This window comes from Psittacula echo (assembly GCF_963264785.1).
Source record: "Psittacula echo genome assembly, chromosome: 1".
Classification (NCBI taxonomy): Eukaryota; Metazoa; Chordata; class Aves; order Psittaciformes; family Psittacidae; genus Psittacula; species Psittacula echo.
This window is the reverse complement of record NC_137735.1, coordinates 129,387,537-129,412,540: the sequence shown is the minus strand read 5'-3', so window position 1 is coordinate 129,412,540 and position 25,004 is coordinate 129,387,537. Positions and strand designations below refer to the sequence as shown.

Genomic DNA, 25,004 nt, shown 5'->3' with positions numbered 1-25,004 from the left:
ACCACATACTGAGCAGTATTTTGGCTTTCATTCAGAAGAAGCAGCAAGTTAACACATTGGCTCTCCAACATGGCCTGGCTCCGGCTTCCTATGCAGGCAACAGTGGGTGGTAGTTGTTAATTCCCACCGTAGGCCCTTGCAGCACTGGGTGCAGCCTCGTGTCACAGATTGTCCCCATGCCCTGGTCACAAGCAGGAACTGCAGTTGCATGTCTGAAGTAAGTAGGAGTCTTTAAGTCATTGGTCAGGTTCCTGTTGTGTCAGATACCATATGGGTTCAGAAGGGAAGCATTATTTCTGCTTTCAGAGAGACAATAATTGTTGCAAATCAGACACTGGCAATGTGTGGAGCTGCATTGACTTCTCTGGGAAGCCCTCACATTTGATCTGACATCCTTGCTGATCAGACTAGAGGAAAGTATTGCTATTGCCTTTCATGCAGTGGTTTTGTGAAGCTGTTAACTTGCACAGAGTTGGGAAGGGTGGGATTACTTTCAATCCCCTTACACTGACCAGCTGGCACTGCTTCAGAGGGTGTGTATAAAATACTGAAATTGTCTTTTTTGTTGTTTCATGCTTCCCCATCCCATTTGTGTGACATTCATCCTCAAGGTTTACACATTCCTTCACCTGGGACCACTTTTCTCTCTTTGTTTCCCAGCCATAATGGGACACTGGGCTCTGAGACCTCTGACTGACCTCTGACCAGGACTACAATAGCAATGACAACAGAAATAATGCATTATTTTTCTATTTCTGCTCTTATATAGTTTTTGCACACCTCTCAGTTGTGTGATGAAAATTGATTGCATTGGTTTCATTCCATTTATAATCCTGTATTTTGGGTATAACATTGCTGAAGCTGCCATAAATATGGAATTAAAGATAATGGGTTAAAACTTAAACAGGGGAAGTTTAGATTGGATATAAGGAAGAAATTCTTTACTGTGAGGGTGGTGAGGCACTGGAACAGATTGCCCAGAGAAGTGGTAAATGCCCCATTCCTGGCAGTGTTCAAGGCCAGGTTGGACAGAGCCTTGGGTGGCATGGTTTAATGTGAGGTGTCCCTGCCCATGGCAGGGGGTTTGGAACTGGATGATCTTAAGGTCCTTTCCAACCCAAACCATTCTGTGATTCTATGGTTCTATAATGTTTACCCCCTGTTTAGCATTTTTACCAAATATGGCATTGGACCTGTAGGATACTTCTTTTTTTCTCAAAAAAGGCTTTTTTTAATAGCTTTATAAGAATTCTGTTAGTTTGGCAGTATGAAAACCGTAAAGGTTTGCACAGAGGTAGGTTTTCTATCTGTCATTTGTTTGCCTGAAGCCTTAGAAACGTGACTAAGAGGCCATTGAATGAGCAGATCTTCAACTCTCTCCTTGTACCATACGGGAGACAGCATTTACAAATGCCTGCCACATCTGGAGACTCTTTTCAAAGTACACTGCTATTCTTCTATGATGTTTTCGTGTGAAACTCATGAATGGAAGAGCTCAGGTGTAGACTGTTTCTCTGGAATAGGCTTTTGTAAGGAGTAACTATGGTATTATTGTGATATTTATATACACAAATGACATCTGAATGATGAACTCATGAAATGCTGAGTTGGACTTGATTCTTTCAATCCCAGATTTGGCCATTTAAATGCTTTTTGATGAGTGGTTAATTTAATGTATTTCGTTTCAAATCCTCTCCAGTCTCCTTTTGTCCATCCTGGTGGAACACTTCAAAAAAAATGGTATCTTTTTATTTCAGTCTTTACAGAAAAATACTGCACTGCTAACCATGTGGATAAACTGCCTGGTCCTAGGGACTGGGTCCAGATTCTTCAGGATCAAATTAAACTTGCAAGAAGACGGTTAAAAAGAGGCTCAGGTATGTAAAAATGTACAGAGCAACATGTGAGTGTAAGGTTAAAAGCTTAGAGCCTTTGTACCCACACAGGTGTTTTCTTGTTGACTGTGGAGTTGCACATGTTCACTCTATAAAAATAAGACCTCGAAGATTTAGCAGGTTTCTGTGTAAAGTATGTGTTTCCTTATGTTTGGGATAATAGGAAGTTTAGGAACTGTCTTTGCAGCCAAGTTAACTTTGAGTCTTTCTCAAATGTTGTCTCTAACCCATTTCCAATATCACCCAAACTCTTCTTCCCAGTGTTCATGAAATCTGAATGCTAAACTAGCTGATCCAGTCAGGTTTGCAAGTAGAAGTCTTTAATTCTGTGCTGTTTGGTATGACGAGTCCCTCACTGTACTGTTAAGACAACCCAAATGCCCTTTCCCTTTAAACTGTGTGTGTCTGGAAGGATAGATGAGTTTTCTCACATTCCTCGTGAAACAACATCACTGTAGCAAAAAACACCCACAAATGCCCACCCTGGTTGTGCCAGCAAGGTTCTGTAATACACAGAAGGGAGCTTGCCAGCAGTAATAGGTAATGTAGGTAGGGGGCTGCAGCAGAGCTGCTCAAGTTGGGCTGGGATAACCTGCATGCTTGAGGCCAGGACCAGCCTGTGGTGAGGGCTCTGCACTAAGCTTTCACCCCAACAGGACACAGCTCCATCAAAAAACAGCAACATGCAGTCTTGAAATCCCTGGTAACATTCATGGGAAAGCAGTATCACTGATTAAGAGACATGTAATTACTTTATAAACCTTAACTAGTCCCTTCCCGTCTTCTCTTCTGTCCTACAAGGGACTTTATTCATATGAAGCTTCACTTACCCTACCTTATCCTAGTGTTTTCTTAATGCTGTCTTGTGATCGTATTTCTTGCCCATCTCTCCCTCGAGCATCTGACACTGTTGTCTGAGGCACATCACATGTGCCAATGTCCTTAAACACGGTCCTTCTCTGTTACCATATAAAAACTGCCTGCCTTTTCCCCTCTTCCCTTTTCCCCATCACCACAATTAAGTGCCTGTTATCATCCACAGGCTGATCAGATGGTGAACCTGATGGCTCTGCAGGGGATGCCAGTGGTCCCCGTGGCTTTGGGAGGGCTGAGCAGGATCACAGGAGATGTCCTCTCCAGCTCCCTGTCTCAGAGAGATGATGTTTTTTGTCCAAAGCTGTGCCTCTGAAACACACACTTAGAGCAGCATCTGAAATCATTCTACATGTTATTAATGCCAGGAGAGAAAAGCATAAGAATGAGGAAAATGAGAAACACCCAGAAACAGAAACAACACGGGGGAGAAAAAAAGCGCACATTATTCAGTAGCATAAGCTTCCCTGGGTAGAAGTGAACCAGCACTAGCCTTGAAAAGGGTTTCTTACGTGTAGGGGGAGGGAGGAGAGAGGGATAGGAGATAATCTCGTTAAAGACAGTGTCATATTACTGGTGTTGTACAACAGCACTGAGTTCTGCCCCTTCCAAGGCTATCTGTTCCCCTAGGGCAGGAGGGTGGAAGTCGGATGCCAGGCTTCAGTAAGGTGCGAGTGCAGTGTGAGATGTGTGGAGCAGAGGGTCCTTTGACTGACTGCAGAAGATCCCTCGGGAAAGAGGATTGACCTAATTTTGTTTTGATTTTTATTTTCCTTCCTCCCTTTTTATTTGCTTTTTTTGGTGCCTCTGCAGGATATGAATTAAAATGACAATGATGTTCAGCTTTTGCCTTTCAAACGGGGCCATCTCCATCTCTGGTCCTTTCTCAGGATGGGAGAGTTAAGCGGAGAATATTGTTTCTAAGCTAGTAAGACTAGGAAGAAATAAGTGAAGCTGAGTATAGGGTGACTGAATAAGATAGGCTCCAATACCTGTCTCTGCCTGCAGAGGGAAGGTGACTCACTGTGTGTGGATAAGGGATGAGCAGCAGTGAACCTATCAGCCCATTGGGTTTATTTATTTGAATTAATAAATAATTTATAAATAAATAATAATATTATTATATATAATACAGTATACATTAGATATATTTAATATAATATATACTATATCATATTATATATAATTATAATTATAATAATTATTTATTTATTTGAAAAAGTACATAGTACCTGGATTGGCAGAAAAGCTCTTTTTTGTGTTTAGTTTGTTGGCCATTTCTTGAAGGGCATTGGTTTCTCTCTGACATAGGCCACAGGCATACATGCCCTTTTTGGTAGTGCAGGAGTGATTGAACATACCTCAGTGGCCATCTGCACCTTATCCTCCACTGCCATATCCAGTGGTGCTCGAAGCCAACCCAACCTGCCCTTGTACTGAAGCAAATGAGAGGTTTCTCCAGCCTATATGATAGCAGAGACAGGCAGGAGTAGACAGTGACATCTTCATCTTGTTGAAATAAGATTTGTTAGTACTTCTGTTGCAACCATGAGTTTCTGATATTAGGGATGTAAAGCTGATCAAGCAACAGATCCATTTAATCCCATATTTTGTTTCCCTATGGCAGATGCCTGGGGCAGTCTATAGGACCGAGGGAAGGATGTTGGAATGTTTGCTAGCACAGTCTGATAACCCACAGCAGCTTTATCCTGATATAAAAGTGGTGGTGTGGAACTATTCACGTATTAACTATTCAGTGTGAAACCATACCAGAATTGTCACAGCTGTGTGTAACTTACAAAGACCAAAACAGGAGAGGAAGGCAGGTGTGGAGCGAGGTTTGATCTGCTATGGGGAGAAGGTGTCCCAGGACCCCACGTTACAAAACTTAGCTTTTGAGAATCTGAAAACTATGGGAATCGCAGCCACTAAGATGTGGGATTCAGCACGCTTCCAGCTGAGCTCTTCCAGTCTGTGTGTAGACTGTGGGCAGAGGCTGAACCCTCCTGAACAAGTGTCCTCATGTCCATACTTCGAGGTCATTCTCTTTTAGTTTTGTCTTCACTTGCTCACTGAAATGTGCTGTCTCAGTTTGTGGGTATAGACTGAGGTGCCCAAAGAACAAATCTGAGTTCCATTTATTTTACCAAAGCCACAAGACAACATTTTAGTCACCACTGAGCTGGGCTAAATTGTAACAGCAGAAGTATTTAAGAGAGATGGGGCAGGTTTTCCATCCTGTTTGCCTTCCCGTGAGCCTCTTAGCACATCCTCTGATTAGTGTTTCGTCTCAAACCAGGCAGTAAGACACTGCATTCATGAGCAGCCCTCTCTGCTTTATCCTGTGAAACATCATTTCAGACTGATAACGTAAATCCAGCTCTTGCTTTCAGTGATACTCATCATTTCAGAGAATTCTAGTGAGTGAGGTGGATCTGCTTCTTGTACCCCTTTCTATAGGGTGTACTGAACAGAGTGTTTCCAGGTTAAATTAAATCATGATCGCTGGACATAGATGCTGCCCAGCTTCAACATTATTTTTGATGTTTGCCTCATCTCCTAGAATTAAGGACAGAAAAGCTCCCTACTTGAAAGCTAATCAAAAAAATGCTGCTTTCTAGCAAATAGTTCCCTGTGCAGATTGAGAAATGTTGTTATCCTAAGCCAAATAAAAACTCCTTTAACTTCCAAATCAGTGACAATATTTTTCATAGCTGGAAATATTCTTCTTTTTCATTTCTTTATTTTGCGTTGGGTTTTTTTGTTAGTTCTTTGCCTGAGATCTGAGTCTGGGGTAAGGGTTTTTATTTGTTAGATCTGAGAATAAAGCTGTCACTGCCATTAAATTTTTATTGGCCTTGTTCAGTCTCTTCAGAATTTCACAAGTTGGCTGTCACAAAGGGGGGAAGAGACTGTAGGTTAATGTTACAAACAGATGTTATGCTTAAAATTAAAGGGAGTGATAATATTCAGCCTTGATTACTGGTCCCATGTCATGCCAACAGCACAGGGTATTGGGGCATGGCTTCATAGAGCCAGATCTTGTCTTCTCCCGCAGAGAAGCTGAACCTTTGTGGCTCCTGGGATGGGTCGCAAAGTGGCCCTGAAAGAGAAGTCAAAGGAAAAGGCGTGTGCAAAGGTTTCCTCTCTTAAAGCAGCATGAATTACAATGCAAATTGCCTTATGATTTACAGCAGTGGGTTTCCCATGGTGTGGTCTTTTCACCCTGCAGAAGAGCACAAGGGTAGGTGGCTCGCAGCCTTGCCAGTGGCAGCACAGAGGGAGACAGTCGACCATTAGCATAGAGATCTTAAACAAGGTACAATCAGAAGGAACTGACTGGCTGTTCCAGTCACCTCTGTGCCAGACATAGCATCCAAGCCTTTTGATTACTAAACTCTCCATCCATTAATAAGCAGTAGGTCAGGGGCCACACGTCTCTCACAGTAAGTTCTTCCTCCCTTTTTATGTTCTGAAGAGCCTCTAAGTCGTTACTCAGCAGTAGTAGTCCATTGCATAGACAGGAAAGCTGATATTGTGTGAGTAGTATGCCCAAAGTACAAAGCGTAAGAGCTGTTCACGCAAAGTGATTACCTTGTGCATAACCTGGAAGCTTTTGATTGTCTTAGTCCGTAAAAGAAAATATGGCAATGTTAGAAAACATGATGACATTTTCCAAGCAGGATTAATTTAAATAAATTACATGCTGTGCCACTTCATCCTTGAATTGTTGTTTAAAATTAACATCATCTTGTTGCAGTGTAAAACAGTGGGAATGATGGAAGAAAAGATGCTTACCTTCTTTTCTGGAAATAAGCACATCCTTGTTCAAACTGCTGCTTCCATTGTTTTATATGAGGGGTTTTTTGCTTTCTCTTCATCCTTCTGATTTCCCTGGTTTATATCTTCAATACAATATCTACATGTTGAAACGATCTAGTTGATGGTTTTTTGCTTAGTAGTACAGAGAGGGCCAGGAATGATGGAGGATAAAAGTCCAACACGTGCTACTGTGCTTTTGTATCTGATATCTTAGACAAAACCAGCAGTATTAAACTGAGGGACTGCTGCGTTCATCTTCCCAGCCTTGAGATACGGCGCAAGAAGCAAACCAGCAGCTCTATGCTTAACAAACATGTACATCAGAAGCTAAACAGTGTAATTTTTACTGTTGTTTTGGGGAAGGTTCCAAGGAAATTACTATTGGGATTGTTTTGCAAGAGCTTCTGAGCTCCATCTAAGCGAAGGACAGAGAAGAGGCCCCAGATTCTCACAGCAGGCTCTATTCCTGCTTGCCTTGTCTTGCAAGCTGGCTCAAGACAAGCAAAGCTTGGCTGGCAGTCTCTGGGTGCGGTTGTCAAAGGCAAACCTTCTTTCCTGCTTGGAATAACATATGGAAAGGTGATGGTTTACATCCATGCTGGGAGGTCGAGGTGTTTGTCATGCCTTTGTGTCGTACTTCACCTGGAGCTGCAGTTACACATCCAGGTTCATAAAACAAATTCAGGCAGCTATTGAGAAGACTGAGTAGTTTCTCTGGGCATCTGCTCTGCTCCCACTCCCGTTCTGGTGCTGGCACAAGCATTCACGTGGTGATGTTGTCAGTTTTTAATGAGATCTGATCTTGGTGACCATATAAACATTTGTACTGGCATAAGGAACAGGACTGGAACAGTTGGTGGAGAGCTGGACCTCACCTGTCAGTCTTGTGCCACATTAAAATGGCACAGAACTGGTCCTGCAAATTTGGAGGCTCAAGTCCTTATCTTCTTTCCTAGCTTCCATTTGTTTCTTTCTGAATCACTGCCTTCCTCTGAGTTCAGGATATGTCAGAGAGCAGTTAAGCAGAAAGGTAACTCCATCTCTAGAGCTACTTCAAGGGTTGCTGCAGAGAACTATTGCTTGAGTGGACAGCCTGGTTGGCTCCAACCCTGGTATTGGTAGAGGGGAGACTTTTCAACCTGTTGCAAGCACTCAGATCTGGCTTCCCCGTTTTCATAGCTTGGGTCCCTTCAACCCAAGGGGCCAGTCACAGTTTTGCCTCTGCTGAGTAGCTATACCACAGAGTCACTTGGTGCAGGTTCTTCATAACATAGAAGTTGGCCTCAGACTGTCAGTTTTTAAGCTGTGTCTGTCCTATTGGCTGTTTCTCAGCTGTTCATTTCACTGTGCTGTCTCCTCCCTTGCACATCCAGTCCTTCCATCACTGGGAGTCCAGTCCATATCCAAACCAGCCTAGGTAAACTCTTCCTATTTATTGAGCCATCCATTCCTTCCAATATTCAATATTTTCACAGTAAGCTGTACCAAGCACCTGATTTGTTTCTGCCTGTCATGACACCTTCTCACAAAAAGCAGAAACAGTATCAATGCAAGGCACAGGATCACTTGCAGGTCTGTGCCTTGTACTTTTCAGTGCTCTCCATTTAAACCTTCCGTTTAAACCTGGGAGCAAAGCTGCTTAATATCAGGAGTTTTAGTTTGTTTCTGTTTTCTTTAGTTCATTTAATTGAACTGAGTAGGGAGCAGACAGGTAAAGACTCAACTGACATCCATTCACATGGAAGAGAGAGCAGCCTGCATAGCCGAGGGTTCGTGGATCTACATTAGGAAATTAATGTAGATCAGGAGCTGGATTAGTCCTTACGCTATCATCAAAAAGGCAACAACTCAACATCCTCGTGTAGAGCAATGATAAAGATTACCAGGACAATTAGCTTCATTCCAAGTAGGAGCTGAACTAAGTTGCTCGGTGCATCTGTAGCCTTGGTCAGATTTGATCCCTGTGGATATTGTGCGATAAATGGATGTGAGTAGGTGTATATCCATCACACTGACCGTGCACCATGTAATGGGCTGGTCCTTTATAACCACACCTAGTTTGCTGAAGTGCTTTCAAAGATCTCATTGTGTTTTAAAGGCCTTAAATACCATTGCTGAAGTGCCAAAAGACAAAGATAACAGGATTCTGAATGAGGCTTGTGTAGGTTAGGCATTGATTTCCTGTTATACCCCTATAACTTACTTGGGGTTTACATGCACACTCCAGGGTACTATAGCCTGACAAGTCACTGCACATCCGCTGAGCCAAATCAGCTATCTTTATGCATACCTTTGCCCTGTGGCAAATACAAGATGAACAAATTATGCTTTTAGCCTTCCTTCACTGTGGGCTAAACGAAGTCAAATGATCTTGCTTAAGCTGTGGGTTGAAAGCATGTGTGTATGCACACACTGTAACTGCCCGTGTCCCTGGCTGGTTACGTGCTTTTTTAATCACTGCATCTTTGAAGACACTTTGCCCTTGTAAATCTGTGCCCCATAAAATGAGCTCATCTGTGGTCCCGGTGCAGGAATGGGGGTGTTCAGACTTTCCCCAAAGGCACTGGATGATGGCAGCTGTCAGAGGGTGGAGATCCAGGCTTCCAAAAACCGCTGGTGACATTCCTGACATGACTTTATCAAATGATCCCAACTCCTTTTTTCATCTGGATATCCTGAAATCTTAACAAGAACAAGCGTTTCTCCATCCCATTGCTGGCAAAACTGCTTCTGAATACCCAGCTCCCCTCTTCTAAGTTTGCATTTTTATTATATGACCTTTTCCTCCAAGCAAGCAGTGAGGTTTTAAACAGAGCAATAGCAAATTGCAGTGAAAGAAAGTAGATAGAAAATGCAAAACCACTTTTAGAATATGCAGGTTTTTAATCGCCTTCCCGTATTCAGTCAAAGTAATGAGATTTCTTGTTTATATTTGCAATCAGCAGAGGCACCTGACTGTGATGAGAAGCCGGACATCTCTCTCCTACAAACAGGTAAAATGCATTCACGTTTTTATCAGCTTCCAATGTATTGGTTTATTTATGGCACAGAAGCAGTTTTCAATGCTCCTGGCATGGCACATACAGGCAGGTAATTGCACACAGGACCCAGCTATCTTTAAGTTTTCAAGGGCCTGTGTTAAAGACCAAATGCATCAGAATCTTACCATTTCCCCCTCTATTTCATATCCATAAAACCTCAAGGTTCATGGTAGCAGCTAAGCTAATAAGTTACCCTTCTTACGCCAGACTTGTGCTCAGCCCTGGTATTTCTGGGAGGTTTCTGCTAGGGACAACCACAATCATTTGTAGCATGTGCTCAGCTGTCTAAGGTATTAGCAATCATGTTGGGTTCACAGAAGGATTGCAGAGATGGTTATGTGCTAGTTAAGTGCTGGGTTGCTTTTCCTTGAAGTGCAGCCACCCTCAAAAGCCTGACAGCAGCTGCACAGCAGCTTAGCTGGGCAGCTGGGTGGGCTGGGAAGGAAGGTTTTTGCATGCTGTTGCACATGGTGTTGAAATCAAGATGGGCTGAGACTGAAATTTGAAGCACTCTCTCATTAAAGAGTCAGTCCATCAACAGGTGCCCTGATGGTAGTAGGAGCTGAGCTGCCATCCTCTGTAGATACAGTGGGGCCAAAATGTGGGGAGAGTGAGTGGGGAATTTCCCTGCATTGCAAAGTCATTTCCCTGTAATTTACATGTTATCCCCAAAGCTAAATTAAAAGGAGGGGGAATCTTGCACAGACAAATATCATGGATTATGGTGCATTCTTAGCATGTTTCTATGGTATAACAACAAAGGGTGGTTGGAGATCAGCAGTGCTCTTGCTGTGAAGAACAAGACAGCATTGCTGAGCTCAGGCCTTGCTACCTGGAGGCTACAGGGATGAACAGGAGAGTAGTAATACTATCACAGCATCTTGTGCAAGGGCCTCCTAATCTCTTACATGGGGGCTGGAGAGAAGGAGCTCTCACACACTGCTGCTGTGTGCCGGAGCAGCAGCTGCCAGCCGTGGAGCGCTGCCGGTTGCAATCCCGCTGTTGGAGCACGTGCAGTTACTAAGGAATAGGACCAGCGAAGCAGTTGGGAGGACAAGCAGCTATAGTCTGGTTCTGGCATGGGCCCAGGGGGGGCTGGGAGCACGCGCTGCCTGGGAGCCGCCGTGCTGCTTTCTTGGCCAGGCGCTGAATAGTGTTTCAGGGCACGGCTGTGATAATAGATGCAGGAAGCTCTGGTTTGAAAGATCTTCCAAGTGACATCCTGTCCATTGCTTTTATCAGGAAGGGAAGCAGTTCTGGTGCAAGAGGACCCTAATAAAGGTTGCTGATGTGACGCAGCGTTATCTTTTCATTGCTCTGGTGATTGTGTTAAGGAGAATTATTGGGTTGTGCTGTTCTTTGAGAGCGGTGTCTGTAGTTACTACTCACGTTGTACATCTCTAATGGTGTGCTGAGGTGGTTGTGGTAGTGAGGACAACTCCCTTTCCACTTCACAATAGATCACCACTGTGTTCTGCTTGCCTGTACGCCTCTGAGCATCCATGCATGCAGTTTTTGGGCTGACATACTTCCTTGCAGTGTATACTTCATACTATCCATGGAAGGACACCTAAATAAACCACGCTGCAGATTACACTGCTGGGGGAGGTGATGCTCACCGGCTGTAAGCCAAACGTTTGGTTCCCACCCATTATTATATTGTGTGCAAGTGCCTCTTTATAGCACGTATCCATGTAATATCATACTGTTCTTGGAAGCAAGTGATTTAAAGTGATATTCAGACAGTGTAATGACAGTAATTATGATAGACAGCCAAAATACGGATGCTTTTTACCAAGGACTGTAGCAAAAAGAGGTGGAATATAACTTTTACAGGGGTCTCTCCCTGTCAGCATAGCTGGTTTTGTAAAGGGGTGGTCACTGGCAAGTTCTTTAAAGAGAGTTTTTGTGTGGTTTATTCAGCTGTTTTCTTTGTTTAGCTTGGAGAATCTTTGGGAAAGAGTCTCTCTGGCTGTGTTTGTACAGTGCTTGGTGCAGTGGGCCTTGGTTGCAGATGATAGCTAGTAGCAGATAAATCACGACCTCAAGTTGCACCAGGGAAGGCTTAGATTGGCTATTAGGAGAAATTCCTTTGCTGAACAAGTTGTCAAGCATTGGAACAGGCTGCCCAGGGAACTGGTGGAGTCACCGTCCCTGGAGGTGTTTAAAAGACACGTAGATGTGGTGCTCAGGGACATGGTTTAGTGATGGGCTTGGCAGTGCTGGGTTGGACTTGATGATCTTGAGGTCTTTTCCAGCCTATATGATTATATAATTCCATGATAAACCTGGTGTATTGGTAGAATAAAACCAGAGTAAATTGGGTTGCTTGATGGAGGTGGGTCTTGCAGGAGACTGGATGGGGGGAGAAAAGGCAGGGTACAGAAGCTGTCTATGGCAGACATCAGATGGTTGCTCTCTTGGTCTTCAAGAATTGAACAAACTTGTGAAGCAAAAGCACCCAGAGTGGATGATGTGAATCAATGGTAAGTACTGGTGCCAGAAAAGGATGCCTTTAATCAGCCTTTGCTGCTCAGTCAGTGCTGCCTGTGACACTGGTGACACTGTGCACAAGATCTGGCTATATGTGGGCTAGCTATGCCTCAGCCCTTGTGTTTTCGGATCACAGCCTCTGTCTGACACTTCATTGGAGACACCTCACTCAAAAGCGTGGTTGCTCTTGCGCTTGTCGTCACTGGTGGGAAGAGGGCTGCTTCCAGAGAGAAGGTCAGATCTGCTCAGCTCATGTTAGGAGGTGCCAGCAGGACTGGGCTCTGTGAGCAGTAATAGGTGCCTACAGCTGGGTCTGAACCTGCTTACTCCTAGCAAAGTGCTGGGCCTTGAGGAGCACAGGGGCTGTTTTGTTTTCTAAACCCTTTTCTGGAACTCTAAAGCCTTGTAAAACATCCGAGCTCGTTCATCCCCATAAAACTTAAGGGAGACATTTTTTCCCAATTAGATTTTAGTACTTGTGAGCAGAAATCATGCTCCTGTTTTAAAATCACCATCAATGCTGAGAGGGCCTTTGCTTTAAAAGCCATTGATTGAAGGGTGTTTAAAGAAAATTGGAAGCGCTGTGGCAGTTAAACTTGCATCGACAGATAAATCTTAAGAAAATGCTAGAATTGTCTGTAACAAATGTTATCAAAGCTCAGGTCTTCCCCAGCACCTACCAGAAGCTGAAGGCTGTGTCCAGAGCAGAGCTGAGATGTATCAGACAGCTCCAGGGGTAAATACCATTCACTAAGTAGAAAGACTGATAGTTTCTCAGTGCCCCTGGCAGGGGGTTGGAACTTGATGATCTTAAGGTCCTTTCCAACCTAAACCATCCAATGGTTCTATGAGACAGGCACCTGCAAGGTGTGAGATAGGGAGATAGACCTTTATCTCACAGATGTGGCAGCTTTTAAGAGTCTTTTCTATAGAAGCTGATATTGCAAAAAGGCTCATCTTACTTTGGTCTGCAGTTTACAGAAAGCATCTGGATCTTGTGTTTTAAAAGAGAAACAACAGGAAGGTGTAATGTGTAACCCCTAAGTTCTGCATGTGGAAACAGATGCAAGGCAGCCGCACCACTCTGTTCTTGCATCCTCATCCTGAATATTGGATTTGTAAGATATATGCAGCGCAGGACCATGCAAGATCTCTCCTTATACCCCTGCTTTGGGCCACAGCTGTGCTGAGAGCTTGTGTAGTTTCTCCACACTGGGGTTAATTTCCAGATGAGAGAGAATTCTGATATCCCTAAAAGAAGGCACAACACTGTCATCCCAATCCTCAGGGCCAGGGGTGACACCGTTTTGTGAGAAGATGAGAGCAATCTCCTGGTAAAAAACTAGATGATAAGAAAACAGCAACGAGGCAATTCTATACAGGTTGTCTGCTTTTCTCTTGAAATACAATATCAAGAAAATGAAACTTCAAACAATGAAAAAACCTTTTCGAAACCTTAAATACAAATCCTTTATTGTAATATAAATCTTTATCCTTTCAGTGCACGACTGTATGAGTCTTCCCTTTTCATTGGGTTGCATTTGCCTCTCAGGCTGATTGATGTCTGTCTCCTATTTGCCCTGTGTTCTTAGAGCGCTCCTTGTAATTCTTCTGTCCGTCTTTCATTGTTCTGTTTAGAAAAAGCACATTCTTAAAGTGCTTTAAAAAAGATGGGATATAATCATACCGTGCACCTTTTCATATCTCTATATAATATAGACAGATATTTATATATATGTATTCTCCCATATGCATTTAGACTGCTACAAAGAAGATCCCAAAGTACGTACTTGAGGTTTAAAATTCATGTAGTGCCTTTTCCCTTCTTCAGAACCTAACTTCAAAGGGGTGAGCATCGCAGAGCAGTTTGTTCTGGACTCTAATGCAGCGCTTGACACCTGAAGTGGGGGCACTGGATGTTGTGTGAGGAACTTGGCTGGAAAATATGGATTCAAGAAACTATCTAATTTGGTTTTCTTTGGCCAACTGAGCCCTACTCTAAATGGGATTCAGCAGCCACTGCCTGTGTACACACCAGCAGCTCAGCCTCAGCACATGTTAGAACTCGAATTTGTAATTTCCATCAGTTTAGTTTTTCCCTTTTTTGGGATAATTGACTGATTTCTTGAATTTTTGGTATTTTTAACTATTTCCTCACTGTTTCTCCCCTCAGGTAGCCTTTTTGACACCACAACAGATCATCTGATAGACACAAACCTGGATTTTTCCCCTTGAATTTCACATCCCGCATCAGTGTTCGTAGCAGATAAAAGCATCCTCTCCTTTGGATAACATTCCCACCAGATCGGCACGAGAGCTTCAGAGTACCACAAGACATGGACAATCCAACTGTTTTCATCTCAAGTTTGTGTCGTTTCATGCATTTTCCATGTAACCTCAAATCACAAAACTACCAGATCGCTTCACTCTTCTTCATCTTCATTAAAGATGATTTCCCTCTGCATCCAATGCACTATTTAATTAGCAGGGCATCCACTCTGAAGACATCCTCTTGCCTTTGTTTCTCCTCCATGATTGTGTTTTTCCATGTGATTGTAACGCTTGCCAGCAGTGTTCCATACACACAGCTGGGTGACTCTTCCTGTCTCCAGGCATCTCTCTCCATTAGGAGCCCCAGAGGCTCGATGAGCATTTGACTTGGCCAAGCTCTTTGCAGACCCACTTTTCCTCTCCTGGCTGCTGTGTTACGAATGACCAGGATTCCTCCCAGCAGTGCCCAGTTTCCTAATTGTAGCAAGGAGAAGCTATTTCTCAGACAATTTCTCCTATGTGGTCCTATTGGGATGGCTCTCGAGCATCTTTGCCATGCAGATGGCTGGAGGTGGTCATTCTCCCCTCACTCACCTGCACCTCGATCTCAAACCATATCAGTTTGCTGGTTTCCAGGAAGAGGGTCTGCACACTGTGATTTTTCAGCCACTGCCCTTGGTGACAATGTTCAACAATTTTTGAAGCTCAAGTCACCTTTTCCCTGGCACTCGATTGATACCTCAGCAGTAAAGATGAGTGAATCAATCAAGACATTGCACTATCCTCTTAGACGTTGAAAGGGTCAGTCCTTTCGGGTCGGGGCTAAGGTAAAATCGTACGTGCCCTCCATGCAAACCTTCACTTCTGCACCTTCATCAGCACTAAATTCACTTTAAAGATGTTGGGAAAAAGTCTGACAGGTCTTAGCCTGCATCATCCATCACCAAGTAGTCTGAGCATGTTTCCTGGAATTCAAGGGAGAGCTGCTAGAGCCTTCACCGTTGTGCTTCATTTCCCTGTGGATATTTTAGCTGCATCTTTTTTGGGTTTCAAACTGTTTGGCCTTTGAGTGTCTCAACAGAAGTGCTATTACAGAGTGGGATGGTTGTCAAAATATTGAATCTCTTTCTTTAGCAATCCTAAAGCCTGTTTCTCAAATGTCACCCAGTGCCCACAAATAACACCGAAGCCAACAGGAGCGCTTTGGTCTCTTGGCACCTGAGAAACCAGGCTCCCAGCCCTTCCCCACACACCTCCTGTGGACTCTTTGGAATGCCTGTGTTTTCTCTGAAGCTGTGGAATAGATTGAATGTGCACTGCAAACCTTAAGATTTGAGTCTTTTCCTTCCTTCGTGGCTTGGAGTTGCCTGTCTTGGGCAGGGGGCACTGCTCTGTTGTGTCCGTATCGTAACCCTTCAGCAAAGGAATCAGCGTTTTGTACCTTTGGAAGATCGCGTTTGTGTTTCCTTCCTGTGACTACTGTTGAGACTTTCTTCAGAAATCTTTTTATAGCGTTTATTAGAGAAAAAAAGAAGAATCATTCCATATTTAGGTAAAAACGTCTCAATCTCTGTATATATGTTTTATTAATATGTAAATATTTAGCTATTTTTAAATGACTATGTTCTTAATAAAGCGACAAGGGACTAGTTGTGACATGGTGTATAACGTTGTGGCGTGGTATGGATCTCTGGGAAACCCTCTTTGTCAGTTCAAGAAAAGAAAACTACAATAAATAACTTCAATTGCACGTGGGTTCCTGTGTTCTGTGCTGCATTCCCGTATTCCAGAGAAATTATCTACCCATTAGTGGGTGGAAAACCCTAAACCTTTACCACCACAACACTACTTTCCCAGCTGGCTCAGAGGGAAACCATGCTGTCTGCCAATGACAGCAACATCTATATCCAATCGCATAATAACTCTCGAGTATTAAGTGCTGATATGCTCGAAGTCTGATTTTAATTGAATTAGGTGCCTTTATAATCTGCACTTAAAAGGTTAAGCTCTGCTTCTATGGAAACAACACAGAGGAAGGACAAACCAATACTCGTAATTTGGAGTAGCTGCATAGAGGGATGTGTGGCAATTTATTATCACATCCTTATCAAACACTGTTTAGCCCTGGAAAATACTTCCTGCAAAAACATGTTCCTGGTAATCTTCCATCAATTACAAGGAGCCAGTGAAGTGAGAGCGGCTCAGCACACCTCTGTGCTCTATGGAAGGAGCACCAGGGATAAATGGCTGGTAAAATGTCTAGTGAGAGTTTCTGTTATGGTTTGGTGGCTGCACGGATCTAGAGGCCAGTTGAACATCTTGCATTGGTGTGACATGGCCTGAGTCAGCACAGCCATCTCTGGGGAGTACTGAAAGAGCTACTTACACATAGATCATAGAATGGTTTGGGTTGGAGGAGACCTTAAAGCTCATCCAGTTCCAATCCCCTGCCATAGGCAGGGGCACCTCACACTAGACCAGGTTGTAGGCAGTTGTAGGGAGCGATAAGGCCCCCCTGAGCCTTCTCTTCTCCAGACTGAACCCCCCAGGTCCCTCAGCCGTTCCCCATCACATTTGTGCTCCAGGCCCTGCACCAGCTCCGTTGCCCTTCTCTGCCCTGCTCCAGCACCTCAGTGTCTCTCTTGCAGTGAGGGGCCCAGAGCTGAACACAGGATTGGAGGTGCGGCCTCACCAGTGCCCAGTGCAGGGGCACAATCACTGCCCTGGCCCTGCTGCCGCACTGGTGCTGATACAGGCCAGGATGCTGTTGGCCTTCTTGGCTGCCTGGCTCTCAGCAGGACTACTCCCAATCCATTCACCCCCAGCCTTTACTGATACAGGGATACAGGACCTTGCACTTGACCTTGTTGAACCTTATGAGGTTCCCATGGGCCTGCTCCTTCAGCCTCACAAGGTCAACAGTGATTGCCAGCGCCTTCCACGTGCCTACAGACTGGCTTCAGATCTGAATATAACCCATTACTCACACAATGAGGGATCCTCCAGCTGGATGGAACAAATCCATCCTTTACTAAACAAGTATTTTGACTCACCTGCTCTGCACTGCAAGTCATGCCCCAAAGTGTGGCTTTGCTTGGCTTAGGTTCTAAAACAGGAGACAGGTTTATATACCACCTATGCTCACATGTGGGCTCCAGCTGAGCTTCAGCATCCTCGCAGGGCCATTCAGCCTCTGCATCCCTCTGTGCTGTGCACAGGACACTAGAGATTTAATGCTTTGGGTGAAAAAGAACCCTTCTGAAGCTTCAGAGGAAAAAGGATATCCTGCTGCAACATGAAAGGAAACCAGAGCCTGGGCTTTATAAAAGATGCATTAATTGCGAGATGAGAAGAAAGTCATCTCGAGTGCCTGTGACATGCTGGTTTAGGGAGGGACGGCTGAGTCTCCTGGGGGAAACAAAAGGATGGTGATGGGTGCTCCTGACACAGCCACCTCCTCCTGGAGAGAAACCTTCTCCCCCGAACCCTACCCTGTGTGGAGGTCGTGGTGCCTCACTGGGAAGCTCATCCCTCCTTCAGTAGGGATGGTCCTAAGAGAAACCTATGGGGCCACATCCTGCACATAGAGAGACAGAGGTACCTCAAAAATAAACCCCTTGTGCATGTTCCCCCCAAATCTAAACTAGCAAAATGCCTCATAGGAGGTGCTGAGACACCCCTTCTCCCTCCACTGCCTCTCCCACTGTTCCAGCATCCCCACAGCAGGGCTGGAGGGAGCATCTTCATCCTTCCCACCACACTGGGGTGCAAGAGAGGTTGGTACAAGTGGGTCAGGTGTGATTTCTCACCCGTGGAATGCTAATAAAAGCCACCAGAGTGAAACCTATAACATTATGTGTATAAATAATTTAGCTCCAGTGGGTAAACACTGACTCTGGGCTTTTAAAATATGAAATAATCCCATCAGCTTTTTCCTCTCCATGCAGATGCCATTGCTGCCAACAGGAGCAGAAAACAGCTAACACTGAGGTTACTCAGAAACCAGGGAGACACATCTCTTGTGTGTTTGCACTGGCTCCTTCCTCCACCCGGATCCTCAGAGGTACAGGGGAATCAGGATAAGCGAGGCAGCTAATTAAGAATGAAGATGTCTTTCTGGCTTGTAATTGCAAGTAACTGTTGACCAGAGGGATGGGTGTAAGAGAAGAAGAGGCTGCGTTCTCCCGTTTGCTCCTCTCACTCCCTCAAGTGGATGCAGACATCAAGCTTGCCCTACATTGCACGCATCTGACCTGTCCAGCTGCCCTCAGATGAGCTGTTTTGCCCCAGAACTGCCCCCAAGCCCACCTCAAGCTGACCCTGTGGCTCTCCAGCGCTGGAAGAGCCAGCAGAGTGCAGCAGAGCAGGGAAGGTGCAACTGGCAAATGGCAATAGCATCACTTGGAGAGCAAGTTCAGCCATCAAGGCCGTGTGGCTGGAAACACTGGGCCTAGGCCAAGAAGGAGCTGCTTTGGGTCACCCTTGCCCTGTGAGATCCTCTGGAGGGACCTTTGTCAAGGATTAGAACTGGTGTGGCAGATAGTGTTGCCAAATTGGTCCATAATCTTTCACGAAGGTCTGGGCAGGTGAATGATGATTCATCAGACAGGCACTGATGGCTTCTCTCCCATGCAGCTCATCCTAGCACATCTTTGTGTTAAAGTGTTCACAATGCCACAGTGCCCCTTAAGATACCAACCAGATTGGGGTGAAGACCTTCATCTACCTATGCCAAGCAAGAGCCATCACAGCTGGAGGACCATGGTGGCCCATGGCTCCTGCTGGAGCTTGGCCGTGGGGGCAGCTTGAGGTGGCAACCACCACCATGGCCAGGAATGCCCCTAGTTGTGTCCATCACCCAAGAGAAATGTCACCTTCAGGTGATGCCTGGACAGGTCAGGGTGGATGGAAAAGGCCAACCCATGTAGCTCTGCTATCCACTGCCACTCAGGTGGCCTCCAGGACCTTCTCTGCCCCGGGCTGGATCATCAAAGCATCATATGGACAGCACATGCACACACTGGGAGGTGGTCCTGCACTCCAGCAAAGGAAATCAATCCAAAACATCTCACTGGCAGCGCTTCCACCCCACAGCATCCCTGCTCTGCTTTCGTCCCATGCCCAGCATTGTCCTGGAGGCACCAGGTGACAGCAAATGTGGGCTGGAAGGGGATGAAGGGGACATTCATGTGTCAGGACACTGTGAATTCCTGCCAGCTTCCTGACGTGAAATTAGCAGGGAGGGACCTGGACAGGACCCAACATGTGGCTATTGCCGTTACCACGGCTTAGGGAAAGCAAAGATTAATGTAATCATTTAATCCCGAGAGATTTCAGGATTCACTGACTGGATCTCATGTCTCCATTCACCATGGCACAAGGCACGTGTGTGAACTGCTCTGCTCTTAGCTGGACCTCTGTTCCCTTCTGCTTTCACTTTGCCTGAGCTCCTGCACATGTGCTCAGACCCCAGCTGCACACAGTGGTGGTGGGTCCTGCCTGCAGCATCCAACCCACTGTTTGGCTGGTGAGAATGAGGACACCATCCACCCTTGGTCTTCCTGACTTCTTGCTTGTTGATGGCTCAGTGCCCAAAGCCTGCAGACCTCTCCACCTCCCTGCAGCATGCGTTGTCCTGCCTGATGCTGGTGGGATATCCATGTTCTGCATCTCCATCCTCCCTGCCTTTACTGATGCTGCAGAGAGAGCCACAGGCAGCCAGGCTGGGCTGGATACTCTGCAGGGAATGGGGTTTGCCTTGAGGTTAGAAACACCCTTTGCCTGCATAAAATACACCCAATCACCACAGTCTAGCCAGGCAACAGGACAGCATTGGTGACACCAGGTGACTCACAATGCATATGTCCTTTCTGTCCCTCTGATTCAGGGTACCACATGTGGTCCAACACCATGGGAAGATGCTCTTGTTCAGGGATGTTGTTGTCCTTCGCTCCTTCCCCCTGAGCTAAGGGGACACAGGCAGAGGCTGGTGAATGGCCCATGGCTGCCCTGAATAACCCAGGTGCTGCCAGTCCCCAGGGAGGGGAGCCAGGACATGGTAGAGGATGTTCTGCATCCCACAGGGATGGAGTGTTTGGTACTGCTGCAAGACCTCCTCCATTTCCTGGCTCCTCTGCTCACGAGGGCATCGCCTTCCTGCCTTCATCACTTCCGGAGCATAAATTGTGCCAATCCCAGTGCATTAACATAGATTTTGCATTTAACATCTATTACAGCCATGAGCTCCTGCGTGGCTTCTTCGCTGCCCTTCGCCGAGTGTGATGGATGACTCCCACCTCTCATTTAACGTCCCTTAGGAGAGGCCTTAGAGCAGTGGAGACTCCTGCTTCAACTACAGGTCTCCCAACACCCTTCCCAGGGGGGTGGCATCCCTGGGGTGTCCATCCAGCCCCATGGCCAGGGCCAGGCAGTGAGGACCTCCTCCTTCCCCTGGCTGTCTCCCCTATCCCTTGGTTTTTACTCCCATCTCCTGCTCTTCGGCAGTATTCTTCCTTTCCCCATCCCTCCCCACAGCAGAAGGGCTGCCCCTCTAGGGTGGCAGGGAAAAGCCCAGGCTGAAGCTGTATCTGCGGGTGTGATGGACTTGCAGCAAGGATGATGATGTCCTGGGCTGCATCAAGAGGAGCGTGACCAGCAGGTCGAAGGAGGTGATCCTGCCCCTCTACTCTGCTCTCGTGAGACCTCACTTGGAGTAGTGTGTACAGTTCTGGTGTCCTCAACATAAAAAGGACATGGAACTGTTGGAACAAGTCCAGAGGAGGCCACGAGGATGATCAGGGGACTGGAGCACCTCCCGTATGAAGACAGGCTGAGAAAGTTGGGGCTGTTCAGCCTGGAGAAGAGAAGGCTGCGTGGAGACCTCATAGCAGCCTTCCAGTATCTGAAGGGGGCCTACAAGGATGCTGGTGAGGAACTCTTCATCAGGGACTGTAGTGATAGGGCAAGGGGGTTTAAACTTAAATGCAGGCAGTCCAGGTTAGATGTAAGGAAGAAATTCTTCCCTGTGAGGGTGGGGAGGCAGCTCACATCCAGTTTTTTGTCCATCCCTCCCCAAGTCCTTCTCTGCAGGGCTGCTCTCAATCCATTCATCCCCTTGTCTGCATTGATACTGCAGATTGCCATGACCCAGTTGCAGGACCTTGCACTTGGCCTTATTGAACTTCAGGTTCACATTATGTGCACTCCTCAAGCGTGTCAAGGTCTCTCTGGATGGCATCACTCCCCTCTAGCAAATCAACTGCACCACTCACCTTGGTGTCATCTGAAAACTTGCTGAAGGTGTGATCAATCCCACTCAATCCCACAGTCTATGTTATTGATGAAGATATTAAATAGTGCTGGTCCCAGTACAAATCCTGGAAGGTCACCACTTGTTACAGGTTTTCACCTGGACATTGAAATTTGGATCTGGCCACCCAGCCAATTTTTCATATATCTAACAGCTCACCCATCAAACCCATATCTCTCCAATTTAGAAGCAGAAGTGTTGGGGAGTGACTGTATCAGAGGCCTTACAGAAGTCCTGACCCCTATCATTGCAGTCTGTAGGATCTAACACTGTCTGAAAAGCCACCAGGTAGCAACCTGTCTTTCTCTGTCTATCCCTGTCACAGGATCAGAGATGTTTCAAGCCACTGCAACCCACTCCATGTTGGGTCTAGCGGTGCTGTGGGGCTGAGATCTCCTCTCCTGACCCCACACATCAGGTGTGGGTAGGTGCACGCAGCATCACACCTGCCTTGCAAGAGGCTCAATCCCAGGAAAGCCCAACCTTTGCACCCACAGCCAGGGCTCAGAAGATCCATCTCCAGGCTGTGTTTCAGGCTGCAAGTTTTACTCCAAGAAACAGGAGCACTGCTGGGCTGACCTTGAACAACTCTGTCATCTCCGTCCTCCTCCATCCCTGTCTCTGTGGGGAAGATGAACCCACACACAAACTACTTTGCTTTCGTCCGACACAAACCCCTCTGCAAGAGCAAAGGTTAATGCACAGGCAGCGTCGTGCCCTTCCAGAGCCGGGTGTGCTGGTGAATGCCAGATCTCTTCCTCCAGAAACAAATTGCTCTTCAACTATTGCCATCTTGTGGCGTCTGTGACCCGTTACGTGTTCCTTTTATCTGCTAATGGTGTTGGTGAGAATCAGCAGTGTACACAGGCAATTTGAAAATGAAATGGAAATGAATCAGAAATGCCTACGGAGGAGCCATTAGCATAAATCCAATCAAAGGGCTTTGTTTAACTTGTTAAAAATGACTAAATATTTAGCGGATGTGGGTGGCCGAGGTGATTCTTGCTCACACGCAGGAAGTTTTAGAAGCAAAACTAATACTGATATCTTAAATGGCTGAATTTAAAAGCAATTTTCTACCCTGAACTCTGCCTCCTCGGACTAGAACTCACCGGAATATTGTTGCCCGTTCAAGGAGATCACCTCTAAAGTATTATCTTTGCTTCTAATAGCGGTCAACTCACGCAACTAGGATATTTGGACTCTACGTTGTGAGAATTGCAGGGTCTGTGGCCAGTGGGGAGTCACTTGAAGCAAACCCTACCCATCCCAGTCATGCCAATGGTGCCCCCAGGTGTGATGCTACGGATGCAGTGCAGGACAGCACCACCAGTTGTGCAGGACAACCCTGACCTACCTGTGTTACGCACCACCAAGATCATCATGGGCATGATAGACTAGATTTAAGGAATTCATGTTTTATGATGAGGGTGGTGAAACACCAGAAGAGGTTGCCCAAGGAGTTAGTAGATGCCCCATCACAGGAAACATTCAAGGCCAGGTTGGACTGGGCTCTGAGCAACCTCATGTCTTTGAAGATGTCCCTGTTGGACTAGATGAGCTTTAAAGGTCCCTTCCAACCCAAACCATTCTGTGATTCTATAAGCAAGAGCCATCCCAGTGCTTATAGTCTTTGTCCAAACTGGTAAGATTGGGTTGGGTTCACTGCTCTGTCTCTGGCGCTATCTGCTGAGCATCAGGAGGTGCACATGAGGCTGATGTCTGGTGGCAATTTCAGTGGTGGTTGGTAGCAGTTTAGGTGGCACAAGCAGACCTGCCAGCAGCCCCCTGTTTCTTTGCTGCAATCCACCCATCCCACAGCTGATCTTCACCCTCCAACTTCCACAGCACCTTTTGCAGAATCACCTAAATTAAATCAACCCCAAAAAAAGAGCAGAGAACCCATTTAGTCAGAGCCCACATCTATTCCCTGACCCATCGGTTACTCCATAGACACAAATAGTGCTAAGAACATTAGTCACAGCAAGGTTTGGCTCTACAGCTTGGATTAGATGCAATAACTGGGTTAAAAACAACACAGACTTGGCTCTGCAGTTACTCCTTGGACTCCACAGGCATCACTGGAGCAAGCAGTAGATGGGGCTTGGGGCAATGCTTTGCATTTGGGAAGAGTGGCTCTTTCCCGCTGCTTTGCTCTCAGGCACGGAGTTGCATCAGTGCGGGTGTTAATTGCATTTCTGGAAATCAAAGCAGCTTGGCACTGGGGCTGTTTGCTGGGTTTTGCTTTGCTGCTTTCCCCCCAAGCACTGCCCCGCAGCCAGCTTTGCCCTCCCATCTACATAGGCCAATACTCCACCTGGAGAGATATCTATTCGCAGGGACCCCCACGCTGCCCCTGGGTGTTTGCCTCTGTCCATGGGCTTATGCTGCTGCCCAAGCATGAGGTCCTGCAAAGGCAAGTTTATTTTATGCCAGTCCTGGGCAAAAACAGTTGGAATTGGCTGCAGCAGGGGATGTGAAAGCAGTGGGATGCAGGGGATGGATAAATGGGAAAATTTAATAGTGTGATCATTGCTTTCCCTGTGTGTTTTGGTGGGTTATTTTCTTCTAAATGCTGGGAAAAAAGCCCTTAAAAAGGATGTGCACCACCACGCTGCAGCACTTCCCACTGACACGGACATGTCTGCAGAGTGCAGGGCTGCATATGGGGGTGCAGAGGCTGCAGGGAGCCCCAGTGTCCTCATCCATCCATCCATCCATCCATCCATCCATCCATCCATCCATCCACATGTACCAGCATGGTGGGAGATCCAGCCCCACCAGAGAGATATCACCTCCTGGCAGCTCCACTGATGGTCCCTGTGAGACTATTATGGTAACACACTCACATTCAGCCCCTCAAGGACAGCAAACCACTGAACCCCTGCTCGGGGATTTGGTTTATTTTTGCTTTTCCAAAGGGAAAAATACACCATTGTACAGCAGTGATCCCTGCAGAGACAAGCGGTTGCATCAGACACATGTGGCCTCTTCCAGGGCACCTCACCCGCAGCCCTGAGAGCGCTTTGCTGACATTATGCCTGTTTCCCAAGGGAGGAATTGGGGGTATAAACCTCTGTTCCCTGTTAGCTGAAGTTCTGAGTGCCCAGTTGCATGATCCCAGGGTGGGATTCAGCTTTGCTTCAGCAACCAATAATTCAGACACATTAAATGGATCCTTATTAGACATTCATCAGTGGATACTCCTGGGGCAGAAGAAGGAGCAAAGGCAGGGGCAGACCTGGAGGGCTGTGTGTCACCCGGTGGAGGGGAAAAGGAAGCTGGTGCAGCCGCACTCAT

The 25,004-nt window shown here is 46.2% G+C and overlaps 1 protein-coding gene across 3 annotated transcripts in view; it reads left to right on the top strand.

Moving 5' to 3' along the window:
* The window catches only part of BEND7 (BEN domain containing 7), a 46,947-nt gene extending 30,858 nt beyond the window's left edge, over positions 1–16,089 (top strand). For 2 of the 3 annotated variants that reach the window (XM_080634195.1, XM_080634197.1), the window contains 3 exons: positions 1,758–1,877; positions 9,533–9,583; positions 14,298–16,089. In XM_080634195.1, the coding sequence (XP_080490321.1) occupies positions 1,758–1,877; positions 9,533–9,583; positions 14,298–14,359 (233 nt within the window). In that variant the 3' untranslated portion in view covers positions 14,360–16,089. The remainder of the gene's footprint in view (positions 1–1,757; positions 1,878–9,532; positions 9,584–14,297) is intronic. The other variant, XM_080634196.1, reaches the window with a different exon arrangement.
* Positions 16,090–25,004: the final 8,915 nt, after the last annotated feature.